Source organism: Pygocentrus nattereri, chromosome 26 (genome assembly GCF_015220715.1).
Source record: "Pygocentrus nattereri isolate fPygNat1 chromosome 26, fPygNat1.pri, whole genome shotgun sequence".
NCBI lineage: Eukaryota > Metazoa > Chordata > Actinopteri > Characiformes > Serrasalmidae > Pygocentrus > Pygocentrus nattereri.
Window position 1 is genome coordinate 26860941 of NC_051236.1, and position 22552 is coordinate 26883492.

The 22552-nt window shown below is 41.8% G+C and overlaps 1 protein-coding gene across 6 annotated transcripts in view; it reads right to left on the reverse strand.

Annotated features, from left to right (window-relative positions):
• Window positions 1-22552, reverse strand: part of LOC108427685 (LIM domain containing preferred translocation partner in lipoma) — a 259778-nt gene that overhangs the window by 83239 nt on the left and 153987 nt on the right. For all 6 annotated transcript variants that reach the window (XM_017698033.2, XM_017698030.2, XM_017698035.2 and 3 more), the window contains one exon: window positions 11253-11813. In XM_017698033.2, coding sequence (XP_017553522.1) covers window positions 11253-11813 — 561 coding nt within the window. The remainder of the gene's footprint in view (window positions 1-11252; window positions 11814-22552) is intronic.

Genomic DNA, 22552 nt, shown 5'->3' on the forward strand with positions numbered 1-22552 from the left:
TTTTGCTGTACACCTTACCACTCGCATCAAAAATGGAAACCAATCAGAGTGTAGATCCTGAGGGGTCAGCCAATCAGCATGGTGCAAGTAAGGCGATGGTCAGAAAAAACACCATTACAGTCTTTATAGACACTGACCTTCTGTGAATGCTCTCAATTATGACCCATGAACTTTGGAAAAAAAATAAAATAAACACAAACCAAATCAAACCCCCCTGCAGTGTGAATCAGAGCATAAAAGTATATGATGCATTTCGAACCACAGGCAGAAAATGAATATTATGCGTAAAGATAGCTGACAGCCATTTCATAAATAACCTTACATTTGGCTATTTACACATCAGATTAAGCCACAGAACATAATTTCAGTAAGTAGATTTTGAACTGCTTGCAAGGTGACAATGTCATGACATCGCAACTGCACAGACTGACACCAATAAAGATGAAGCTGACAGCTTGTGCTTGTAGTCTAATCTGGCTTTTACATTGTGTCGCCGCTCCATTTCAGGATTAGAGTTTTAAAAGTGTGGCAATATGGAGAGAAATGAAAAACAGACTGGAACAAAAAAGAGGCAGGATAAGATGCTCATTTCCATGAGCATCAGATGGGGGAAAGCATTAAGGGAAAGGCACACATGCAATGTGGTACAATGGAGCATGATTCAGTCGCTCAATCATATACACAGTGAAAATTGCTCATTGTAGAAATAAGGGAAATAATGAGAAAAGACTAGTGAAGGATAATGAAAGTACACTGTACGAGACACTGTAGAGTTTGTATAGACAGACGTGGTTTAATAAACATGAAGGAAAGCAGCAATATTGGTTAACATTTCAGAATCAGCAGTATGAATCCTCCTAGTTCCCTATATATTACCAAAATTACTAATAGGTATACAAAATCAAGCACACATCTATGCAATCTACACAGACAAACACAGGCAGAAGAATGGGACTGAAGTGCTTAGTGATGTTAAAAGTGGCACCATCATAAAATGTCCCTTTTGCCACAAGTCAGGGAAATTTCTGCCCTGCTAGATGCTCTGGTCAACATTAAGAGCTAATACTGTGAAAAGAAAGTGTCTAGGAATCCCATAAGCTCAGCCACGGAGCAGCAGACCATGCAAACTCATAGAGGAGGGCCGTCAAGTGCTGACCCACGTAGCGCGAATAAATCCCATATTACTATGCAAGCATTGGGTGCAGCGTCACAAAGCATGACATTACCGTGAAAGCGTGTTCTCTGAGGAATCACACTTCACTATCTGGTGACAAATCCAGATTTGGTGAATGTCAGGCAAATGCTACCTACTGGATTATACAGTGGCATGGTCTAGGGCTGTTTTTCAGGATTTGGGGTAGGCTCCTAAATTACAGTGAAGGGTAATGTTAATACCACAGCATATGAAGGCATTTTAGACAATGATATGCTTTCATCATGGGAAGGCCTTTTCCTGTTCCAACATGACTGTGCCCCTGTACACAAAGCCAGATCCATAAAGACATGGTTGAACGAGTTTGGTGTGGAGGGACTCCAGTGGGCTGCACAGAGCCCTGACCACACCCATACTGAACACCTCTGGGATGAACTGGAATGCCATTTGCTAGCACAGACATCATACAACAACAGTATGCACTTTGACTGAATGAGCTCAAATTCCCACAGACACAATCCAAAGTCTTGTAGAAGGCCCTCCAAAAAGAGTGAGGGCTGTTAAAACCGCAAAGAGGGGGTCACCTCCATATTAATGCCTATGGTTTTGGAATGGGAAGTCCAACAAGCTCGTATGGGTGTGACCATATACACAAAACATCTCATGCATATATACACACAAACACAGGCATTACATTTTTATATTACTACATATGTGTTATTATATTACTTTATACTTGATATTACTATTTAAACATGAAACACACACACACACACAAATATATATATATGTATATATATTTTTTATGAAGCATCTCACATATACATGAACCTTTTTGCTGCAGTATTTCTGACTCGTAGCTCATTGAAACAAGCTAATAAATTCCAAAGAAAGGAATCTTTCCATGCAAACCTTAGATCACAAATAGAATCAAATGACATTTGCTATTTATCTTAATTGCTGTGCAAAAACCCTGTCTTACTGAACATCCTATCGGCGACACATCCTGAGAGTCTGTCTGCAATTAGAAGAGGAGATATTTGTATTGTATGTAATATTTATTAAACTAAATTTATTACATAATCAACTATGCAATTAATGATGCAGTTATGTTTAAGTAACCATGTGATCAAACACACAGCTAAATAACAAGGGTTTCTAATGGTTACTATGTACTCATTTTGTACAATAAGTAATAGAGGAACATTTCGCAGTATAACAGTTCTGCACTGTCCTTGACATTTTGAACAGAAAGCGCTGACATTCCTGAATGTGGCTGTGTTTGTTGAGGATATACGTGCGGCTGTCCCTCAGCAGGCAGTGGCAGTGGGGGTGTTGTGTGAATGTTATGGAGGTTCAGGGCCGGGGCAGCTCTCTGCTCATGCCGAGGTTCAGGGAACACCGCTGGCATTCAGGGAGCAGGTGGGTGCCCTCACACCGGGTGCTGTGGCATCGCATTAAAACCACACACTCTGATCCAATTAAATGAGGCGTCATGCTGAGTGATCCATGCACTGCTCTGTATGTGACACAACAAAAGCAGTCACACGTGTCAAGACTCACTGCACACCAGCTCAAGCTCATCTCACTGATGTTTCATTGAAAAAGAAAAAGAAGAAGACTGAGGATCAGAAAATAAGAGGTATATTCAAACTAGAGAACACTTGTGCAGAGATTAAAACCACCAATATTTAACAAGGACATAAAGTGTTACTGAACTAAAGCACAATTCTTATACAGCACCAAAGGTTACTTAAGTGCAGGGTTGACAGGCAAAAATTCCAGCCCAAATTGTGCTTAAAGGGCCCAAAATAATTTTTTTTTAAAGCAAGAGAGTTTAACTTGGACTAAGTTATAAGGGCTCGTTTGACCATTTTTGTCATGTTTCAGTTTTTGACATAACTTGAAAATACTTGTTACACTTTACATTGTGTGTAAATTTCATGATGAATGAACCAAAAGAAACATCCCAAAATGGCTTGGAAAAACTCTGGTTCCATTGACTTACATTAAAAGTAAAGTACATGTTTTCCTTTCCCTGTAAAGTTATAATTTTGGAGATATGAGGTTTTCATCCGATAACAGCAATTTATAAGTCATAAAGACAAATGAATGAAAACAGCCTGTTTGATTCTCAGGTACAAACAGATGGAAAATGGTCATGAACTATCAAAAACGATGTATGACTTGCATTTACATAAACTGTGGATCTCCAGGCCACAAAGCGACAACAAAATGAAGGAGAAGAGCCCTTTAAAATATGCTCACCAGAAGTTGAACCTGGCCCAAAACGTGAAGTATCTGATCCAAAAAAAAGCAAAACAAAAAAATAACCAGACTTCTGTAGTACAGAGATAGTAAATAATGTAAGAGGCAGTTAAGAGTTCAACAGACACATAATGAAGTAAAAAACTTAAAAGAAGGCAGTTAGGACCAGCATAGTGTTGGTCAACAAATAATGACCTATTTCTGTTTTTTCACCCCCAAATAGCGGTCATCTGACTCCAGCTATGCTGTGGTGATTGTGTTTAACCCATCTGTGGTTTGCATTATTGCTAGCTTCCAACTTGGCACGCTTGTAATCCCAGCAAGAAGTGTAACCACATTCAGCATGGGTAACCATACTAGATCATAATGAACTGCCTGGTGGAAAAACGCCATTACTGAGATCCGTTTAGCTCGACACTACCTGCACTCGCCCCTGCCTTCAAATTCAGAATCTTCAGAACTTGGGTGTAATGTTAATAAACCAATGACATAACATCAAACCAGAGGGCCACACACACTCGCTCTCCCCTCTCTCTCCCTTTCCTACTGTACCTGCCTTTGTTGTCCCACTATTCGCATCAGGGTGAAAATTATAAGATGATTCATGTTCACTTTATTTTTGGCTGCACCATCATTTCATTCTAAAACCAGCGCAACTTAGTGGCAAAACCACAAACCCTGCTAACTCTCCTTGACTGGTAATAGCAGCCCAAGCACTCTTATTAAAATCTTTATTAACAGACAGAAACACCTTAAAAACGTTCTGACATGTTGCAGCTGCTCGGGCCTTTATCAGAGAAATGACATGTCCAATCTTCTGAAAACACAGTAGTGTCAAACTCATCCTGAAGGACCATTTCAGGCAATAATGCTACTGCTTCAAACAACAAATGGTATCTAGTTGAAATGAGGTAGCAATACATAAAATACACAATGCTAATTCTATATGAAAACTGGCTGTCATTCATTGTTTACGCTGTCATTGTTTGTATTTATGGTTAATGGCAGGTCAATCTGATGCCTTGTTTTACCATTTAACCTAAATCTACACACTACAATACATTTGACAAACTTTTCCTGGAATATTTAATAAATATCATTATTCAAAAAGCCAAAAAAGACCAGTGAAGTTCTCTGGATGTTAAATACCGACTGTGATGTCACATCAGGGTTTTACTTTAAAGCAGATATTTGCCATCTCATTTTTTTTTTTTTTTGAGGAACATGGATTACTCTGGATACTGTTTTCTTTCAAGTGTTATCAAAAACGTTCAGCAAATCAGGAGCACGCACTGCGTCAACAGCGTGCTCAAAACAAAGAATGCGTCTGTATTTGTTTTATCTAAAATCAAAGCGAGGTTGAGAGATCCAGAAACTACACCTGTTGTTTACTCTGTGCACCACACTGGGACTGGAGTACAGTCATGGTGCGGCGGAAAATGTACTTTTTTGTTTCAAACAATATTAATTAGTTTTCTTAATACATAAAGATGCTCACTGCAATGTGGTATTTAATTTGTGTTTAGTAAAACACAGTCCTTGATGAGCTATTCCCCAAGGCTGGGGTTGCAGTTGTTTGTACTTTACGCGAGCATAAAATCCTTGAATTAGAGGAGACTCAAGGGTCTGTTCAGTTCCTCACACAGCCGCGGAGAGCGTGTGTGTATGGAGACCATGATAGGGCTCTCTAAGGAGGGGCCTGTGGGGGATTTGATATAGTAAGATCACCCCTCCACGAAAAAAAAAATCTCTTACATCTAATAACTTCCCAGTTTATAGACCACAGCTTCTGAAAGTGCTCATACAAACCAGATGAGGAAAATTCCTCAAGGCCTTTGATGTCTTTGGGTGAAGCACCGCACACCTGATAACGTGAAGCAGAAGTAATCATTTCAGAAGAAAACTTCAGCCACACAAACACGCTGAGGACAACTGTGAATCTATGAAGATCACGTGTCCTTGGAAGGATTTTAAAACCAATGCATTCTTCCTTGAGGTTAAGAGTGCTCCTTTCCCAGAATCCTCAGGATCAAAGGAGGTGACACTGAAGTTATGCCAAAGAGTGACGCCACTGATACAACACAAAGAAGACATCTGACATCACCTATTGCAATCAACATAAAACTTGCTGTACTCTCCAGAACTGACCACTCTTGTATCTCACTGATTCTATCTATGGCCAATAATGCCTAACCAAAACCCCCAAAACCAAAACTGTCAGAAAAAGGATGCAGCTGTTGCTGTAAAAGTACAATTTTTAGTTCCCTAAAGAACATTTCAACTAATGATTCCTTAAAAAGGCCAACATCCTACATTTTCTTGTATTTTATTGCTTTCTCTGAGGGCCACTTGACATTTCTGTGAGCTTATGAACCAAAAACAGGACACGTTCCAACCGCCGTCTGTCTCCTATGATTTAACAGATTCTTTTTGTTACTGTGCCTTTAAAGACCCCCAGCACTCAAGTGCATTTTTTAAAATGCTGAAATTATGTTGAACAGTTTATGACGATTACAAAGACTGATATTTGTATCAAATGTTTTAACACAGCACAAAGTTCATCATTTTCCACTGAAAACACAGACCTATTCGGAAAAAAGTGCTTTGTGGGGCGCTATGTAGCAGCTTAGGTTTGTATGCCCATCCCAGCCCAAAACACTAACATATTCTAATGAGATGGGAAGACAAAGCCCCAGGAGCCAACAACAGCCACGTGAAGCGGACTGAACTCGGGCTGCTATTGCAAAACCAGCGGCAGCTCGTTCTTGTTGAGGGCAGCGTGAGCACCTGAGCTGAGAGGGAGAGAAAGTACTTGTGGCTCGGCCCCCTGTTGCCTCAGCCCTCCAGTCCCATGGCATGCTATAGCATAAGATGCTATTGCTAGAAGCTAGCATTAGCTTAATGGGTTGGCCTCAACAGCTTTGCACTCAAACATGCAGGTTTACTCTAACTCACTGATGCTGCACTAGGCAAGTTTAGAGGTTAAGGACTCGAATGTGAGCAAGTGAAACTGAGTGACTGCAAATGTGACAGAAACAGAGTCTTTCTGATTATTAAAGCTATTAAAGCTTCGTTTCTGCTCTGCCCCATCTGCTCACACACACAAACGAAGGGCAGGTTTTAGAGACGAGGAGGCGTTTACAGTTTGCATAATCATGCATATTCAAAGTTCTTGGCATTGTTAATGAGTGTTAAGGTTTAGTGATGCTTCTGCTCCATTTTTTGTAGTTTCTTGGGCAAAACAACCTGCATAAAATGACTCAACAATAAATTATTCCATCCATCCATTTTCTAAGCCGCTTCTCCGTCAGGGTCGCGGGGGGGAGCTGGAGCCTATCCCAGCAGTCTTCGGGCGGAAGGCAGGATACACCCTGGACAGGTCGCCAGTCCATCGCAGGGCAGACAAACAGACACAGACAGTCACTCACACCCAGGGGCAATTTAGCATGTCCAATTGGCCTGACTGCATGTCTTTGGACTGTGGGAGGAAACCCGGAGGAAACCCACGCAGACACGGGGAGAACATGCAAACTCCACACAGAGAGGACCCCGGTCACCCGGCCGGGGAATCGAACCCAGGCCCTCCTTGCTGTGAGGCGACAGCGCTACCCACCACGCCACCGTGCCACCAATAAATAATTCAATATAGATTTATCTGGTAATGTATGACTTCAGGGGTACTTTGAGACTGATCCATGTAAAAGACTTCTGCACTGACTGGCTGCCCCGTTTTGCACCTCCTTCAGAAAGCAGTCTGATCTGAAATGCTCATTATAATGTAATGTAAAGAGAACGGGAAGGACTAAACACCTGTAGCCTAGATAAGTGGATATGATTGTATGCTTGGTTTGTCTGACGTCACAAAAAACAACAGATTCAAAACAGACCGTTTTGCAGCTTCTTTATGGGGTGCGAGGGGTGTGGTCGAAACTTTAACAATGCTTATGTAGTAAGTAAGGAAATTCACATTTCCATGATTTAGGCCTGTTTGAGGTGTGCAAAAGTCACGGACATTTTAAAAGATCATCCTCATAATCTAAGTGTTTGCCACCAAGGGAAAGCTTTCCTAAGAATCATACCTCCAAGCGGAGAACCATTTGGTTCAATTCTTTTGAAGAAAATCAATAAAATATTTCATTTTTATTCAACTCAAATGAAGCTGCTCAAATAATCTCCCTCAAGCAGATGACAGAGCGTCTGTGAGCAAACTCCGACTTTCATTTACACCACTTTGGTAACTCCACCTTCCTGCGGAAACTCCACTGAAAAACCTGTTTGCCTATTTAACATAAAAATCAAATGACGTGTGACACAAACAGCAAGAGGCAACTGGCTATTTAGCACAATGACTCATCCATAATTATGTTACAGCATTTGGCACAGGTGTAGCAGCAACATCAAAACACAACACGAGTGCACTAACCTGCTCCCACTGCTAAAAGATAAGAACAGCAGGGTGCGAGTCCCTGGAGACTTATAATCATTACTAATTAACAGCAGCGTGTAAAGCAACAAATTACACTTATTATTTATTACTTATGTTACAGTACCTGAGCATATTGTTCCTTGTAATCATAGTTTTTTGAGAAGAAGTCAATCACAGCACTACTACTCGAGTTAATCTGCAATAAAGTGCTTTTACTTCACTGCTTTAAGTTTTAATAAACATTACAGAGTAAAGATAAATGTGCTTTTCAGCTCATAAACTAATTAGAACAAAGCCTGGTTACATTTAAAATCTTCTGAAAGCCAATCAAAACGGAGTCGCTCACAAAAAACCAAAACAAACAAACAAACATAAAAAAACACTTCAACTCTGATGTGTCCAGATTAGTGAAGAAAGAAAGAGAAAACATTACGAGCACACAGGCTGAACACACTTCCGTCAATATCTCCTCATCATTGTTTTCCAAAGGAACTTAAAAAAACAGCATCATTATCAGCTGCCAAATCTGCATCTCAAACCCTGCCGACATCTCAGCTTTCACTGGTCTCCACCCTGTGGAAGCATAGCTGCAGCTAACTAACTAATCCCAGCTAAATGTGTCCTTTTACTACTTTCTTCTTCTTAACGAGAATGCTGCTGATTATTTATTAAACTAAAAAGCTGTTGCATGTTTTACTGAAAGTGCTTGTCAAACAGCTACTTTAATTAAGGCAAGCTATGTTTAGGAGCTAATGGACAGTCGGGCTATCACTAAAAATGACATTATTAATTGAATAATCTAATAGTTATTTTGACCCTTACCCAATTTGGGGCAGTCGTGGGCTGGAGGTTAGGGAACCAGCCTCGTGACCGGAAGGTCGCCGGTTCACTCCCCAGAGCCGACAGCACATGACTGAGGTGTCCTTGAGCAAGACACCTAACCCCGAACTGCTCCCCAGGCGCTGCGGATTGGGCTGCCCACCACTCCGGGCAAGTGTACTCACTGCCCCCTAGTGTGTATGTGGTGTTGCACTTGGGTGGGTTAAATGCAGAGGTGAAATTTCCCCGTTGTGGGACTAATAAGGGTCACTTAATCTTAATTTATCTTCGTTTTTTTAAAGCCAAACCAAAAACAGACTTAAACAGTAACAAACTACGCACAGACTTCCAGGATTCTAAACTACTTCAGCAAAAAGGCCTTCTGAAAAACTTTATATAACTGAGAAATGCATGTAGTTTAACGCAAACCTTCTTCGTTACACAACACACAAAGAGGCGCATATGTGCACCAGAAAACGCTGATCAGTCCGAGGACTCAAAACTTTTTTTTTATGTTCTGCTCTAGTTTTGTTTGTACATGTTACTTCAAATGACATCACTCAGTAACTCAGAAAGGTGTGATATTTTACTTTAAATATTATTAGTCATTTTTCCACCTTTGGCTCTTTCCGTGCATTGGGTGCATGATTGAAATGGACAAACGTGATAAAAATATAATCTGTGCTGCAATATTTCATGCAAATAACGTGAGCCAGATAAGTGCATTTGCACTGTTTTTGAATGCTGCTGTGACACTGAGGCGATAACATTATCTAGACGCAAGAGCACAATTATGAATGAGTCATAAATAGCCAGCGGCCTTCTTACTCTTGACTGAATGTCACTTCATTGTGACATTGTGAATGTCACTTGATTTTATGTGAACAGGCAACTAATCTTTCACTTAAGAGTTTAAAATGCCAGTTTGGCCTGTTAAATAGCCAATCATGTTATTTATATAGTCATTGTGGCTGATAGAAAGATCTAAAAAAGTTTCTGTGCGTTTCATGTGTTCATTTAGCTTAGCTTACTTACTGTGTGCACTTTGAGTTTAAATAAATAAATAAATAAATATGTATTAAATAAAATTAAGAAGCATGAAAGACACTCAACAATATTGGTCATCGCCAGGAAAGAAATCGGGATCCGTTGTAAAAATTCATGAGCAACGTGCCCCTAGCGTTCCAAGCTGCACTTCACTCTGCCTGACAACAATGATTGCCGCGCTGCAGTGTTTTGTTGAGAAACCAAATCCCCCAACGCCAAGTTCACGCCAGTGCCACCTACACAGTCGTTGGTATGAAAGTGTACATGGCGCTTAATTTAATCTGTGGTGCTTTGTTTAAGGTAAATGCCCCCACTCTCGGGTTTCAGTATGAATGTCCTCAAACCCTGCATGCTGTTTTGGTGTCAGAGTATTTCGCAGACAGTTGTCAACTCCTCTTAGATGTCTAAAAGTACAGAATCGACCTCAGAAAGTCCAGGCATTCTTTTCAAGGATGAACCAGTTAAGATAACTTCTCTATAACTTTCACCGACTTAAAGAAATGAATAAATAAAAGCACCTAATATCAGCGCACCCCTTGAAGTAATACAGTCGGAGAGTAAAACAAAGAGAGAGGGAGAAAGCATGCGTGAGCAAAGATAAACATGCTGCCTTTTGTCAGACAAATGGAGTCAGACGGTGTAAAGCCCTGCAGAAAAGAAGTGTTAAAAATTCATAAAGGTTAAAATAACTGTTTATTCTGAACATTTTGACGAAGGACGCAAAGAAACTCCCTGTTGCATTACCATCTGAAGCAATTAAAGTGCAAACAAAAACTACCGCACACGTACACGCTCCCACCAACATCACACAAAAAAACACCATAAACACATACAGTGCATGTTCAGGCACACACAAACAAACACGCATGCTCATGCCCGGTCACACACCTGTTGTACACACACTCACAGACACACATGCACACTCACTTGCGCAAACGGGGACACACTTTCAAAGTATTTTCATGCATTTTTCATTATGCATGGAAAAAGACAGCTATGCGCCAAGGTATGCCTTCATCATGGTCTGTTTGACAAAGATGAGACTGCCTCTTCAGTTCTCTGCACCTTCCAGCACTTTCTTTCTTTGAGGTAGTCTGTGTTCTTGCGGTTTTACTAAAAATCAGTCCCTGCGCACCCAAGAGCTAAACACGGCTTTGTGTTTTGTGTAAACACCCTCTGTGTGTGTTCCTTTTGCTGTGTGGATAATTGTCTTAAATGTCAGGATCTAGTAAGGCTGCTAAGAGCTCATTAGCATAATTTCAATAAAGAGAGTATGGCGTGCTTGTGAAAAAGAGTAGCTGCAGCATTACAGCAGCGGTACAGTCACTCTGCACACTTTGGAGCTTTCCCTGTTTGAATTCACCTGATTCCACTAATCAGTGGTGCGCTGTTAACTGATGCGAACTTGCCCGAGTTACTCCTCCATTTTGCTAAATATGTGGAAAAAATCGAAAACATTTTGATGCACGAGTGCAGATTTTCTCTGCTTTCTCATTTTTAGTTTTGAATAAAACAGATAAATAAAAACATTATTCTTACCTTCTGAGGGCCCCCGGGTCCTGCTCCATAGGGTGCTAGGCTGGTAGGAGGGTCAGTGATGTAGGTTTTCTTAGGTGCAGTGGGCTGGTAGGGCTGATTGTGCAGTGGGGCAGCATGGTGGCCCGGCTCAGCTCTCCAGGTGTTCTGGCCTCCGTAAGCCGGAGCTCCACCATAGTGCAGATCCTGGTAGCCTCCAGCTGGAGCCGGATTGAAGCCAGGCTGTGGAGGGCCATAGGCGAAGTCTGGGCCTCTGGGCTGGGCCGGCATGTACTGCACTGGGGCTGGGTTGCGGCCGGGCTGCTGCTGAGGCCCAGGCTGGGCTGCTCTCACCTGGACATTGAAGGTGGGCTGGCTTGGGGTGGAGGCGGTGGTGTATGAAGCTGGGACAGGCTGCTGTTGAGGCCTGGCTGTTGGAGGGGCAGCAGGAGAGGGCACTGGAGATGCCTGAGGTTTGGGGGTGGATTTTTTAGTGGCAGTCAGAGGAGGCTGGGTAGGGATAACCATGCGCTTATAGCCTGTGACTGGAGCATTGGGGCTGGTAGCCGGTGCACTGGCAGAATTCTGTGAGGAGAGAGAGGGCTTGGTTTAATTTCAGTTCAAGTCCAGGAGTATCCCGGCCCTAAATTATCTGCTGTAGCACACCCGGTCCAACTACACTCCTAAACGCCTCTGGGCTTGGATGTATGGTTTGAAGTATGTGGAGATTCTTTAAATTTTTCTTGAAACTTTAAGAAGTTGTCACAGAACTGGCTCTACATAAATGGATTTTTGAAAGAATATCCACTAAAAGCTTATAAAAAATGGTTCTTCTATGGTATCACCCCAAAGAACTCTTTTTGGCACCTTTATTTGTATTATTTTTATCTAAGCCCTTCCTGAGGTGAAGTGAGTGTGAAATATTTGTCTAAAACTAACTTGCAAAGTAGGATTCAACTTATGTTCCACAAAGTCACTTCCCAAATTTGTGTCTGACTCGGTTTGAGTCGAAATTTTATGTGAGTTCTCACAGCCCGCCTCCACCTTTTAATAGATTTTACCCTGAATTGCTCTGTGCTTTAGTTTTCTCCTTACTTTATTATTCCTCTTTACTTTCATTACCCTTAGACGTTTAAATCCAGCATGGATTCACCCACTCACTAACTCACTGAATTCAGCTCTGAGGTTAAATGTTTCATGTAATATGATCTGTGTGTTAAAAAAAATTTACATCAGGATGGCTGATGTAAACATTCACAGCTTTTTAGAATATCATTGTTTTATATTACTTTTCATTTTACAACCACAATCTAGTGATGGCTATTATCACTACATTCTAATTTAACTGGCGCTACCTGTCAGGTTTTACACAGCATGCTTGGCGATGAGCTGAGTCAATTTTAGACAGAATTTTGTTGGACCTGGATCAATTTCTGACTCAAAACTTGGAACTGAAGGTTGAGACAGGATTGGGATAAATCATGATCTGTTGGACCTACATATGTTTTCCTTTTCCTCCTTCCACAAACTCAGTGTTCAAAGTCTTTTTACTCTGATGGATTTTTTTTCTATGTAAACTTAGAATAGGTCCAAGTGTAAGTGTGTAGCAATTGGTTTAATTCGGTGTCTGGGTCCTGGGTAGAAAGGATTACCTTCACTATTAGGATTTGGACTAAAATTTCAGGCCCAATTACAGCTTTAGCTAGAACAGGGAAAGCACTAAAAAGTGCAGGGCAGTGGTACTGCAGAACCAGAACCAGTACTTTAATGGAAACACCTAGCGCACAAAATGTTTCCACTTAAAAATAATTCTCCAAATCTATATGTGTAAATCCTAGCTGAGATAGCCAAGATGACATCTACTACAGACTTGAGAAGAAAAACGATAAATCACCTTGCTGTGCTTAAGCTGGTTTCTTTCTCCAAAGGTTAAACAGCTATTTCTAAGCTTATAATTCACTTATGTAAAAATGTCATTCTGTTACATTTACAAGCTTGAGTGCATCACCTGTGAGTGAAGACTGAACTCCTTAATGGATATAATAAAGCAGGCATGCTGTAGATCAGACGCACTTGCGGGTGACGGCACTGTCGCCAAGTTAAAAGGGAATCCTCGTGAACATCGGGGGGCTCATGACACCACCATGCCACAATTTATTCAGCACTAGTAATTATCCAGCCCCTCCAGCAGCTATCGATCTGCTGGACAAGCACTGCAGCCACAGGCCAGGCCTGCCCGCACAATGTCCAATCATAAAGTATGGCTAATAAAGAACGAGGCTGAGCAGACGGGGAGAAATTGTTTTGGTGGAGAGAGAAGGAGCACTGATGGCCCCCCTGGCAAAAGCACAGACACTTGTGCTGACGCTAGCTGGCTGCATGGGAGAACGGCTAAATCAGAGAGATTTGTGCTGCTGGACTTCCTCAACAGTGGACATGGCTGATTTGGTACTGGGTCCTGTAGAGAAGCCTGCTCAGCTCCACAAAACTAAACTACGATAACGACTCCTTCTTTGTGCTTAAGGCCAGGATAATAACAATTTGCCATTTTTGTGGAGGCAAAAGAGGAGATAAAAATACCAATGGTACTCATTAGGAGCCTTTTCCGAGAGTTGTTTATAGAGAGTTTTGATGCATTGTTTGATGGTGTGACAAGGTTTAAGAAATGAAGCTCGTTTTTTGTTCCTGTTCACCGTTTGGCCAACCCTTTAGATCTATAGTAGGCTGCTATAACTAACCGGCTAAATGAGGACCACAGGGACTGAGCTCTAATTTCATGATGAAACATTAAGTAATACGCTGTATGATAGCATCGTAGCCTCGAGCACTATTTCATGTTTTTTTCCTTCCTTTTTTTTTTTTTTGGAATACATCTATGGAGTAAATGTGCTTATTAAAATGTTTTTATCTTATAGCCAAGCTCTCCATTCACACGAACAGCAGAAGTTGAGGAAGAAGTGTGTTCTGAAACTGATCAGGTGTGTGACTATTAAAGGATTTATTCTAGTGTAAATACAATGTTCAACAATAACAATGATAATAATAATGATAATAATATTATTAATAATAATAATAGTGATAAAAAAATAACACTTTCCATTGTACTTACAACATTTCAAAGTGCTTTACAAAGGAAAATAAGTAAATGTTTGAAAGGGCAAACATTACGGTTATTTCAAAAGATCAAAAAAGTTCACGTTGCATCATGCAAGTCCGAGTCAAGTCTCAAATCTCTGAGGTGAGAGTCTGAGTCGAGTCTCGAGACGATGGGGGTTGAGTCTTGGTCGAGTCTCAAATCTCTGAGGTGAGAGTCTGAGTCGAGTCTCGAGACAATGGGGGTTGAGTCTGAGTTGAGTCTCAAGTCTCTGAGGTGAGAGTCTGAGTCAAGTCTCGAGACGATGGGAGTTGAGTCTGAGTCGAGTCTTAAATCTCTGAGGTGAGAGTCTGAGTCGAGTCTTGAGACGATGGGAGTTGAGTCTGAGTCGAGTCTCAAATCTCTGAGGTGAGAGTCTGAGTCGAGTCTTGAGACGATGGGAGTTGAGTCTGAGTCGAGTCTCAAATCTCTGAGGTGAGAGTCTGAGTCGAGTCTCGAGACGATGGGGGTTGAGTCTGAGTCGTGTCTCAAGTCTCTGAGGTGAGAGTCTGAGGTGAGAGTCTGAGTCGAGTCTCGAGACGATGGGGGTTGAGTCTGAGTCGAGTCTCAAGTCTCTGAGGTGAGAGTCTGAGTCGAGTCTCGAGACGATGGGGGTTGAGTCTGAGTCGAGTCTCAAATCTCTGAGGTGAGAGTCTGAGTCGAGTCTCGAGACGATGGGGGTTGAGTCTGAGTCGTGTCTCAAGTCTCTGAGGTGAGAGTCTGAGGTGAGAGTCTGAGTCGAGTCTCGAGACGATGGGGGTTGAGTCTGAGTCGAGTCTCAAGTCTCTGAGGTGAGAGTCTGAGTCGAGTCTCGAGACGATGGGGGTTGAGTCTGAGTCGAGTCTCAAATCTCTGAGGTGAGAGTCTGAGTCGAGTCTCGAGACGATGGGGGTTGAGTCTGAGTCGAGTCTCAAATCTCTGAGGTGAGAGTCTGAGTCGAGTCTTGAGACGATGGGGGTTGAGTCTGAGTCGAGTCTCAAATCTCTGAGGTGAGAGTCTGAGTCAAGTCTCGAGACGATGGGGGTTGAGTCTGAGTCGAGTCTCAAGTCTCTGAGGTGAGAGTCTGAGTCGAGTCTCGAGACGATGGGGGTTGAGTCTGAGTCGAGTCTCAAATCTCTGAGGTGCGAGTTGAATGCTAACCATGCACTAGAAGACTCTGAAAAGACTTTTTAAAGACTAAAGTCTGACACCCTCTCACATCTTGAGACAATGTCACAGTTTTTAGCCACAGACTCTGATTTTTCCAAAGCCTGCAGATCTTGCAGGGTCACTATTTGCCAGAATGCAGCTAGATTTTTGAGATTATTCCCCATCATGCACCTCGTGGAAATTTAAAAGCAGAGAAACTATTTTCCTTCTCCACTCTATAGTGGTACAAATGAAAAAACATTGGCTGGACATGTAAAGATCTGGGGTTCCTTACATTACTATTACAGGCGAAGTGAACTTGAAATATTAAAACAGCTGGTTCACATTTAAATTATTAATTATTAATCAAGTTAAAAATATTATTGTTTTAAAGTGGAGTAGATGTCACTATCTGCTTTGGGCCAAGACTTAAAACCTGTGATAATACTAAGCACAGTTTGATTTTGGTGCAGCGTCAAGACGCGAAAAAAACAGACTTAAGACAGCCATCCTGACTGCCTCACACTAAACGATCGAGATGACACAACTCTAGCAAGACCCTCCTAAATTTTCCTAATCGCTTGAAAAGTCATTTGATGTAAGGCTGGCATGTGTCGAGCCTTCAGTCTTAAAGGGTTTAAGTCTAAGTCAAAACCTGAGTCTCTGTGGTGCAAGTCCAAGTCATGAGTCTTTGAGGTTTGACTTCAAGTCAAATGTATAAGTCGAGTCACAAGTCATTATCAGAGAAATTCAGTTTCGTTATTAGCTGCTTCTGTCAGGTTTGACACAACTTTATAATAACAAGCCTTTTGTCGCAGAAAAACCTTCTGAAGAACAGAGCCGAAGTGCCACATCCAGTAACTCCAGCGTTTGAAGTACAGGGCCAAAAAAAAACTTAATATGACTGGTTAGTCTCTAGTTCAGAAGAATGTTTGATAGTGTAACAGCTAAAGTTTTAATAACTTAAACTCCAGCTAGGTTCAGACAACTAAAACTAAACTAACTAATGCTAGTTTGCCTCTTTCTTTAAAATACTGTATTTACTGCATGTAGTGCTTAATTCCGTCCTTCAGAATTAAGGTTCTTCTATAATAAAAGACTTGTTATTTGAAAAGGTATTAACCTGGAAAGAACAAAGTCACAGTAATCACTGCTGTTTGCGACGACTCTGGGGACATTTTCGCTTAACTAGCTCCTTGACCAGCCTGAACTTAATTTTCCCACCTCTTAAGGATAATACCCATGTTTTAGGCACATTTCTAGTTGGGCTGGAATGTTGGTGATGTACTTGGTATTCATTGATAATTTACTTACTAAACAAAAATAAACAAACAAAAAGACATAAAAATATATCATACACCTCATTATAATTAGGAGTCTGACTCCAATCAGTTTCGTTTGTGTTTTTTTCCGCTGGCTCACAAGTCTTAAACGTTGAGACAGAGTCGATTCACAAGTCAGATAAGCACACATCTGAGACCTGTAGCGAGTCAGTTAGGGGGGCGTCTGAGTCGAGGTGGCAGACAGTTAAGCATATGTCTGAAGGAAGTCGTGAGTCCCCATCTCTGATACAATATAGCAGAAAAAAGAAATGAAAGAACTACGTCGTGATGAATATGATGAAAATTTCTTTAAATGTGATTTGAACAATTTTCTACACCTCAAAAAATACCCAGACCGGACAAAAATCATGGACAAAATGTTGTGACTGGACAAAAACTACTAGACTAAAAAGCAATTATTACACTGACCAGTGCGTGGCTTTTTTATGGGTATGTACGTGCAGAACACAAAAGCAAGCTAAAGATGCCCAAGTGCCCAAGGTCACTGTGTCTGGAGCACATCACACAATAGTAAATCAAAGTCTAAGAGCAGAGCTTGTATTGAGTAGCGTTCTAGTGTCAAATTCTCAAATGACCTACAAACTGGCTGTCATTAACCTACGCGGCTCTTTTTAGGTTACTGCCTACAGCCACAGAAAGAGAAATCAATTACTGTCTTCATTTCATGACGAGAATAAAGCCGTAGGCCGCATGCAAAGACACGGCTATGACCTGCTATGACTGTTCACAGTGCTTTTCTGACACAGGCCAGGGTTTCAGATGCTGGCATAAAGCCCACGGCCATGAGCTCCCCTGTGGTTCATTAGCCTAACCAATCAAACCAGGAGCCGGGCTGATTTCTCTCGTGCTCTTTTCATGCATCACAGGGGGCCACACACACGCCCGCACGCAGACTTGGCCTTGGCTTCACCATGCGATCCGTGAAGGATGTGTGTATGCGGCCCAAAGGACACGGGCAGATCTGCTGAGCTGCTTGAAGCAAGGTGTCACGTGGTGGCAGGAAAAGTGTGAAAAATGGCTAACGTGACCTTAGCGGCCTTGTTTGATCTTCTATATTGATTTAGCTTACAGCTTCAGTACGTGTGGTATTCTGCATCTGGGACCAAAAGAGAAAAAAAAAGAAAAGAAAAAGCCTTTGAAAAATGTTATGCTTTAAATATAATTTCCGTTTAAGTGATTAGCTCAGATGTTTGTCTGTCAGCATGCATATGTAAAGAGCCTGAACATGCCCTTCAGTAATTGAAATTACCCAATTTGAATGTTTCATGCTTTTTTTTCTAAAATACTCCAGATTATTAATTTATCTATAAAAGACCTTAAAACCTAACATTTACTTAGCGGAGAACTAGAAATGCAAATAAGACCCTAAAAATAATTACACTGTCATGGCACATTTTCTACTTGTTAGATGAGAGCCGAGAGAATCAGTCCTTTATTCGCTGATGAAACCACGGGCGGGATAAGATCAGAATGAAGTGGCAAGTGAAGATTTATTTATTTATTTGGCTGTCGAATTTATAAACTCTGGGGGGAAAACGGTGCAGTCAAATCATCTGAATCATGTGCAGATATCAAAGTAAACAATGGAAATGACTCCCATTTAGTCCACTAATATTCAGGTCTTTAGTCATTTTTTTATTTCTAGTCATCTAACAGCAGATGGTCCGACATCTTTCATGTTCCACCTCTCTTTACATTTTAAATGAACTGAGTCTGCAATGACTCTGCAAAGTTCATAAAGCTATAGGTCTGAACGCATCATAATATTGCAAATTTCACTACGATTCGGTTATTTTAGCACTATTCAGAATCATACGTAAAAATATACTAAAAAATTTTTATACAAATAAACAAATGTATATTTACACATCTGTGGACATAGACAATAAAACACCACATCCTCTACGGGGAAAATGTGGCATTTTCTACATTTATTTTACTTTTTTTTTTATCCCATTTATTTAGAGTCTGAAATATCGGGGAAAAAATAAAATATATAATTTGCCATAACTTTGGCACAGGCCACAATTTATTTGTCTTTTTCTCAATTTGATAAATTCAGTAAATAAGCAGGAACTGTTTGTAGAGAACGTTTTAACTCATTTTGTCTAAGACGATCAACAAAACGTGCCATTTGACCTGGGGACCAAACATTTGCATATGACTTTACTGAATGCAGCGGGATGGTCTCCTTTAGATTAATGCAATATGATACATGTATGCACTTTTACATGTCTGTGAGAATCATGATGGCTTGCCTATGAAGCCAGACATCATTACATTAATATACATGTCTGGAGGGAACTTGTTAACCTCTTGGTGCTGGATTGTGGCAAAATCCACCACAAACAAGCTAATGAAGCTGATTTTCAATGAAGCTCAACGAGTTGTTGTCTATTTACACTGTATGTAATGTGTTCTCTGCTCACACAACACACATCTACTATCTGCTTACTTACGGGGCAGTCGCGGGCTGGAGGTTAGGGAACTGGCCCGGTGACCGGAAGGTTCGATCCCCAGTGCCGACGGTACACGACTGAGGTGTCCTCGAGCAAGACATCTAAACCCCAATTGCTCCCCGGGCGCTGCGGATAGGGCTGCCCACCACTCCGGGCAAGTGTGCTCACTACCCCCTAGTGTGTATGTGGTGTTTCACTGCCCAGATGGGTTAAATGCAGAGGTGAAGTTTCCCCTTTGTGGGACTAATATGGGTCTCTTAATCTTAATGTTACATCCAAGGGCTAAAAACAGGCTTGATGCCTGCTGAACAGCGTTAACAAGCATGCCATCACTCCCTTCTTTTGACCTACAACTCAGACTGACTAAGAAATGTCGTTATTCCCACCCTAATAAATCTATGTTCCCACTAGTGCACCAGCAATATGAAAACCTTGTGAGAAAAATAGATTTTAAGGGGATAAAAATTCCTATATCCGATAGTAATGCTTTAAATTTTAGTTTATTTTTAATATTGTACATTTTATTGCCAATTATTCCAAATATTAAACTCAACAGAAACTCAGAGTCTTAAACATTATTGTAGCTCTGGGGCAAAGATACAAGACTACAGAATAAATAAATTCCACTACAGAGCAGGAAACCTGCTTTATCAGTTGAAGTAACCCACATAGAATCACAACATCGCTGAAGATTCTGCTCAAAATAAAACACTTCCGGTTACTAGACAGTTAAGTCCAGCGCAAGAACAAACAGCACATATGTCAACTGAACCCAAGCATGGCATGACTGTCATGAGTGATCTGCTGGTTTCATGTAAGACTACACTGTTGGTCTCTTTCTCAGAGTTTCTGCTAGAGGCTAGCTGCTGGCTCTCAGAAAAGATCAGATCAGATGCTTCCTTGATGGTTTCTGATGATCCATGAAGGCAGGAAGTATGTTTCAATGGTGAATGAGCAAGAAACAATTCTCTGCATGATATCTTTGCAAGGATAAGACGGAGGGGTTGGGGGATGAGGGGGATAGAGAGATATTAAGAAGCCACAGTATGCCCTCGGCCTACGGATTTTCTGTCCAACATGCTAGTTTTCATCACATCATCCATTCCATGTGTTTAGCTCCATGGGGTTTAGAGAGCAGAACACATACGCTCAGGTTTTATTTATATAACAAAGTGGATATGGCACATGCTCACTGTTTCCAGGAGAGAAAGCACACAGGAACTCTTCCATATCAGCAGACAAACACTCAGCTGCACACACGGCGCTTGTGAAGAGTCTACGTAGCGCGATTCCCGACAGCCAAGGCGCGGGCATGTTTGACACCATAAGAGCAAGCTTCAGTAAGCTGACCACACTGCCATGTGCTGTTATCTGTGAAGTGATCTGGCAGGCCATTCTGGTTGTCAGCTATCAAATCCACCAGAGGTCTGACACAGGGAGCTGATGGCTGGACTGGCTTTTGAAGGCACGCTTTCCGAACAGTACCCTAGCACAGAATGTTAGCAAACTTTGCAACATGTATTTATTTCCCTGTGGGGGACACAGAATACAGTTTTGTTTTTTTTTCTAGCATTTTTCAGTTCTATCTTCTGTAAAAGTCAACTGAAACAGAGATTATTAAGTGGGAGGGATCCCTGCTATAAGCGCCTGGGCATTTAGGAGAAAGCCAGAGAAAACGTTAGCATGCATGGAAACACCACGATCTAGACCAGAGTCTCACTGCTCTGAAGTAAAAAAGATAAAAGTTTCCCCTCCTTAAACTCTTGATTTAAACTGACTTTTGCAAACAACCCGAGTGTGAAATTTCTCTGAGCCTCCTAAGAAAGGCTTTTTTGACACATTAGAATAGATTAGGAAAGCCCGCGCGAGGCTCTGGGGCCTGGCTAAATCTGTTAACTTTGCATTTCAAGCCGTGAGGGGGCCGCGAGTCGTACTTTTCGCAGCACAGAGGGAAACCCCCCCTCTGCTGTGCACTCTTCGTTTCTCTTTTATGCGACTCTTAAGCATCCACTGCATGCCTTTAGTTCAGGACCCTGTCCTTCCTCCTTTAACTGCCCTGCCTCCAGGTCAGTTAGGGTCAGGCTGGAAGGAGATGAGGTATAGAATCGAGTGCGCTCGCCACCCCTCGTTCTGTCGTGTAGTCGCAGGCTGCCTAACAGGAAGTGAGACGCTATAATTGTCATCTTGTCGGAGCGGCTCGGCTGCACCCGCGCACTAAAGGCCAATCGGGTGTGCGGTAATGGCTCTATCTCTGGCTACACACATTAAAAAGCTCTTCTCTTCAAACCCTCCTCCGTATCAGCGCTCCGCTTAAAAATAGTCTGAGATAAGGTACATTAAATATGATTTAAGATGTCTGCCTTAAAACGATGAAGGACCTCCAGCTGTTTTGAACTCTTGCACATTTGCAGATAAAGTGCGTTCCACTGCTGTGGAGAAATCCTTTGCCTCGTGTGCGCTGCACCCATTGGTGCCTTTGTGGCTCCCCCCCGTCCCCCCCCCCCTCCATCACCCCACCACCCCACCCCCCCCCCCCGCGAGTTGCAGAATAGTGCACAATGGCAAACATTCCTCTGTGCATCTAAGGTCAGGCTACAATCACTTTGAAGAAAAAAAGAGCTAAACTGTGTTATGCTGGGCAAGTTTGGTAACAACTCTCGACCTTAAAGCGATGGTCCAAAATCTGACTGATAAGCTAGGACATTTGGTGTCTGATGTGTACTCCTGTACTTTTACACTGGCACTACAAGGGTAAACTAGCCAAGTAATGGAAGCTCACAGCCACCAGTTCAGCATGGCACTAACTACATGCCTAAATCATCACAGACTTCAGCATCAAGGTGATAAGCAGACGTACTGATGTTCGGGAAATTCGATATTCCATGATAAACACACACGTCGGTGTTATCGTGGATACTTTGAAAGGCCATTGTTGCATTTTAGTCCCACAAATTGAAGTTTGACCAGGGACTTTTTTCATTTACATGTGCAGATCAGCTCTAATTTCACAAGCTCCCACTGTGCTCTCGAGCTCTGATCATGCGATACGGTCCCCTTCTCTGAGCAGTCACAGCACGCACAGCCTCAGCACGGCAGAAGGAGGAGCAGGCACAGGACCTTCTCTCTCTCAAGAAGGTGCAAACTCATGTGCCATATGCCAATCCTGGAGAAAGAAAAAAGCCTACAAATACATGCATATTTACAGTCACAAACTGCATGTGCAGGAAATAAAACAGTACAAAAGCATACTGAACCTTAACC